General features: G+C 35.2%; 1 protein-coding gene across 1 annotated transcript; it reads left to right on the forward strand.

The window, feature by feature from the left end:
• Positions 1-473: 473 nt before the first annotated feature.
• On the forward strand, positions 474-4,012 carry LOC118348707 (laccase-14-like). Its single transcript, XM_035690860.1, has 7 exons — positions 474-625; positions 878-1,029; positions 1,241-1,485; positions 1,643-1,768; positions 1,900-2,494; positions 2,861-3,213; positions 3,632-4,012. Exons 1-7 carry the CDS (start codon positions 512-514, stop codon positions 3,766-3,768), a joined length of 1,722 nt encoding a protein of 573 aa, XP_035546753.1. The 5' UTR covers positions 474-511; the 3' UTR covers positions 3,769-4,012.
• The last annotated feature ends 1,432 nt before the right edge of the window (positions 4,013-5,444 follow it).

A 5,444-nucleotide genomic window follows, 5' to 3' on the forward strand; every position in this document is an offset into this window, starting at 1 on the left:
TAATCATGTGAAACAACAAATGATCTTAATTAAAGAACAAATTATCTTGCGAAAGGCATCGTGCGTAATTAATTTGATTTTAATGTGCAAGTGATTATTAAAAATTTTACATGCTATAAGGCTAAACATAACTAATTGGATTGCTTACTTTGATATTTTATGAGAAACTGTTGGTCCCAAAATCTTAAGGTGAATGTATAGTTTTATTAATTACGTACTTTGCAACTTGCAAGTAATGAAAACTTGCTGATGCTATTGGCCGGCCATGATCACGAACACGCGCGCCCTAGATTTATTAATATATATAATAGTTTATGAGATATTATTGATCCCATATTTTAAGGTGGATAATGGATATATGATTTTTTATTTAACTCTAGGTAGGGTGAGTTGCAGATATGGGATACGATCGAGCTTGGGATATGCGCGTCTCTGAAAAGTTCATCCTATAAATAATGCTAAATGCCAGCTGAAAGTCGCAGAACAAAGTCTGGTGAGGGGAATTGCAGATATGGAACTAAGCAAGATAGGCTTGTGCCTGGGTTTCCTATTCTTCGTGTTCTTGCATGGAGTTCTGGCAGATTGTAGTACTGCTACTCGAAAAGTCCACCGCTACAACTTTAGTGTAAGTAGTGTCCAATATGATGTTATGTTTTTACGGAATGGAGGAGCATGGCACGGTCTTACCTGAAACTACCATATATATGTATGCGCAGTTTTATGAGAAACAATTAGTTATTTTCTATTATACAATATTTGTAGTAGATTCAGTACCTCCCGATCATGGAGTCATGTTCTAATTATGGGCGTGAATAGAGGGTGCGCTTGTTTGTGTGTTTGTTAATTATATCATGTATTGTGCTCGATCTGCTTGCAGCTGAGGGAGACGAGTTTTACGAGGCTATGTACCACAAAGAGAATGTTGACTGTGAATGGCCAATGGCCTGGCCCGAAAATCCAAGTTTGCAAAGGGGATACTGCATTTGTCCATGTTCACAATGCCGGCAAATATGGTGTCACTATTCACTGGTAATGACGTGACTCGCTCTGTCTCTCTCTTCCCTTGGATATTTCTTTTTTCTCAGAAGGCTTTTTCAGTTGGGAAAAGAAATGTCTCGCTTTTACAGTGAAGGAAGCTTCGGTTTGCATTACGAACGTGAAGGCCGAATGCATTCATGATTCATGTCCAAATTAACTAAAGTTTCAGGAAAACTAAGATAAAACTTGTGTATTAATGTAGGCACGGAGTGAAGCAGCCAAGAAATCCATGGTCGGATGGTCCTGAGAACGTCACACAGTGCCCTATTCAACCAGGAAAAAGCTTCACTTACGAGGTTACATTTTCAGATGAAGAAGGAACAGTTTGGTGGCACGCCCACAGTGACTGGTCCCGGGCCACAGTCCACGGTGCCATTGTCGTCTTACCTTCAAATGGAACCACTTACCCTTTCCGCAAACCCGATGCCGAAAAAGTGCTTGTACTCGGTATAAAAATGAATATTGAAGAGATATTAGTAGTGACCTGCATATATATCATATTTACACAAAAGAGATCTAACCCCATATAATAATTTGCATCAGATCAAAACTGTTAATGAGAGTCTATTTATCTAATTCTTCCTCTTTTTATATTGTACTGCAGGGGAATGGTACAATGGAGATCTCAAGGAAATAATTTATAACGCAACTGAAACCGGTGCTGCTCCAGTTGAATCCAATGCCTATACCATCAATGGCCAACCAGGATTCCCAAATAAGTGCTCCAAGGGTATACCAAAATATATAGCACTTGGGCTAGAATTTATTTCATTATGAAATGAAAGTTTATACTGATAAATTAAAACAGGTTTAATTGTTTATATTATATTCTTAATATAATCATGAATCTTCTCGATGCAGAAACAACATATCGTCTGCGCGTTCAACACGGCAAGACATATCTTATCCGTCTGATAAATGCCGTGATGAATGAAGAAATGTTCTTTGGAATCGCAAATCACACACTCAGAGTTGTAGCCCAAGATGGTGCATACATAAAACCCATAACCACAAATTACATAATGACAAGTCCAGGACAAACAATGGACATCCTGATCACTGCAAACCAGCCTCCAAGTTATTATTACATAGCTGCGAGTCCCTTCTTCGATGCCGGTTCTATTGCTACATACGACAGTTCAAACACTTCTGCAATTCTCGAGTATACCGGCATTTTTGCTCCTCCAGCCTCTCCTCCATATCCTTCCCTTCCTAATATACGAGACAGGGCTGCTGCAGATAAGTTCACAAATCGTATAAGGGCATTGGCAAGTCGTGCACACCCTATTAATGTCCCCAAAAAAATCGACAAAAAATTATTCATGACAGTTAGTCTAAACCAGATACTTTGCCCTGGTGCAACTTGTGGGGGTCCAGATGGTAATAGGCTGTCATCAAGCCTAAACAACATTAGTTTTGCGACCTCAACCATTGATATACTGCAAGCATATTACAGGTACATACGTACATACATCGCTAATTTTCCACTTTTGTTTAATCCAATTAAAGAACTACTACATACATAAAAAAATTATACAAAAATAAATTGACAAACTGACGTGATCGGCTTCCCATAATGCATTAGATCTACTTTATATTAAAAGTAACTTTACATTCTGATCTACTGCGTAAATTCATGTCAATTTATAAATTTACTTCTATATAATTCATTTGTGACTAAAGTATTTTTCTTCTTGAAATTACTTTTTGTTTTTTATAATAAGTTAACTTCTTATCACATTCATGAGGCGGCGGCTTTCACACTGACTTGTAAATATAATATTTCTTTTGGAACTAATTTAGTTTTATAACCTTTACACAGGAGCTTGCCGGGTGTGTTCACCAAAGATTTTCCGGATAGGCCACCATATGTTTTTAACTACACGGGAGATGTAGGTAATAACACATTGTATACGTACCAAGGGACAAATGTAACGATGATAAATTACGGGGCAGCAGTGGAAATAGTGTTCCAAGGGACTAATGTTGAGTCTGGAGAGTTTCATCCAATGCATCTCCATGGTTATAGCTTCTATTCGGTTGGGACAGGTTATGGCAATTACGATGAGACCACTTCGCCAAAAACATACAATTTGAAGGACCCACCGGAAGTTAACACCGTTGGTCTTCCTAGGAATGGATGGGTTGCAATTCGATTCATAGCCAATAATCCTGGTACGCATTCATATCTCTCTAGGACAAGGATCCCGATCTTCCTTTCACTGGAATTAACGGATCAATAACACTATTTAGTTTAAAATTATTTATTGGACGTTGGTAATAATTAATTTCTACAAGAAAACTATTTATTTGTGACTAGTTATTTCTAGCGCAAATGATTATTTCTTGTTAAAATGAATATATTTTTATCGCAAATAGTCGTTATCGTCGCATATAATCCATAACAAATGTTTATTTTTTAAGATACAATGACTGAAATACTCCGTATATATTTTATACTAAATATATACTATCCATTTCAAGAAAAATGAAGATAAAAACTCTTTCTTAGTCTTTTATTTTTACTTTTGTTTAGATGAGTTTCGCTGATGATCTCTCACAAGTGTATATATATATTGGTGATGTTTTTCAGGAGTTTGGTTTTTGCATTGTCATTTGGAAAGGCATGCGTCTTGGGGTATGGGCACCGTTCTGATTGTGAAGAATGGACCGACCAAGGAAACAAGTATTCGACCACCCCCACCAAATATGCCACGTTGTTCTAATTAATTAGATTTTTGAAATTCAATATCTCACCGGGAATATCAATGCATATATAAAACGTAATGAGATAATTTGATATTTGAATAAGATGAGAATCAAGCTGGCGAAAGTCCCTGTCGTTTCAACCATTATTAATAATATGTAAGATAATGGTCCATGCAGGCAGTCGGTCATGATCGATTCTCTCGGTTGTATCATCTTTTCTGATAGATCTATTAATTTAGGGCCATGATCTGAGCATTTTTTTTTTCCTCCGTGTTCTGATCATTTTCATGGCTAGCTAGCTACATAATATCTTCACCCATCCAAATCACTAGCTGTGGTCATGATGAGAACCAGCCACAACTTGATTTCACGTACGTTATAAATGATTTGTTATACGATCATCAGTCAATTATATATTAATTAATTATACCTTATTAATTAGCTCACACATGCATATAGGTTAATTTGTCGGACGAATATTATATATTTTGCTGCGAAAATATCCAGAATACAAATCACACTTGATCATAGATATCGAGTTATAAAAGGTAGAAATTAATTCATATTTAATCATCTGATCTGATCATGTGCAATAGTACTTTATTGTACGTGTTAATAACGATAGTACACTTATACCATATTTACTACTGTTTTATTATCTAGTTTTTTTCAGTTTGCTATTTGAATCGGGATAACAAAAAAAATTCTAGAACATAACCTTATTCCATAATATAGAAAAAAAAAATTCAATCAACAACGTAATCAAAAGGGCCATACTCTGAGATTTTTAATCTAAATTCAAAGAGCAAAAAGGAAAAAAAATAGTAACAAAACAGTAATAAAAGAGGTATAAGTGTGGTCCCCTGTTTAATTAGTATTATGGACCTGATAATTAATTTAAAATTTTCAAATATATTTATTAGACAAGTTGGGCTTATTTTGGACCCAAGACCAGGCCCATTAGAATTTACTAAATACTTGGTCTATGAAAATTAGCACAAGTCCGAGAGATTATTTAGTGGCATGATAATTTATATTCTGCTTAGCTATCTGCAAAATGCACAATCTTATCACGGGTGTAAACATGGTTGTTGTTTTGAGTGCACTCACTTTAGTGACAAAATAGTAATTTATGTTTTACTTTGATAACGGCAGATATGTCATGGGAGGAAACATGGCCTTTGTTTATGATGTTGTTTCAATTATACTTATGCCTGAGGTCTTTTGTCTATAGTATTATTGTAAATAATTGTTTATGAAAATATAACTGCTATTTTTTAGAGGTGCTTGTTTCTGCATTTTGTTGCTGACTCTTGTTTACACAATGGTATTGGCTTGCTACTTATTGAGTCAATGGACTCCTCCCTTTATTTATACCATTTTGTTCAAATACTTAATGGTTGTGGCAATTGGAATAGATTTCACGTGACATGATTAAAAGATACAGGTAAGATAAATATCAGATCATGACATAAGTGAATTAATATTCTCAGTTGAGAGAGATTTTGTTAATGTCTAGTTTATTCTATTGAGAAATTTTTTTATAGATATTTAGTTCTGGAGGATTTTTATATTTAGATTTTTATTATTTTAAATTTCATGTGAAAGGGTTTACGGGCGTGACAATATATATATCTGACAACTTTGCGTGAAGGAGGGATGGTGTCCACGATGTATTTAAGTAGATGGGCAAAATA

The sequence above is a fragment of the Juglans regia genome, chromosome 6, assembly GCF_001411555.2.
Source record: "Juglans regia cultivar Chandler chromosome 6, Walnut 2.0, whole genome shotgun sequence".
NCBI classification, from domain to species: domain Eukaryota; kingdom Viridiplantae; phylum Streptophyta; class Magnoliopsida; order Fagales; family Juglandaceae; genus Juglans; species Juglans regia.

What these genes read in the sequence shown, in the direction of transcription:
- LOC118348707 (XM_035690860.1), top strand. Translation starts at nt 512, where the DNA reads ATGGAACTAAGCAAGATAGGCTTGTGCCTGGGTTTCCTATTCTTCGTG. An exon ending in CGAAAAAGTGCTTGTACTCG is followed by an intron (nt 1,486 to 1,642) that starts GTATAAAAATGA and finishes ATTGTACTGCAG; the next exon opens with GGGAATGGTACAATGGAGAT. An exon ending in ATACTGCAAGCATATTACAG is followed by an intron (nt 2,495 to 2,860) that starts GTACATACGTAC and finishes ACCTTTACACAG; the next exon opens with GAGCTTGCCGGGTGTGTTCA.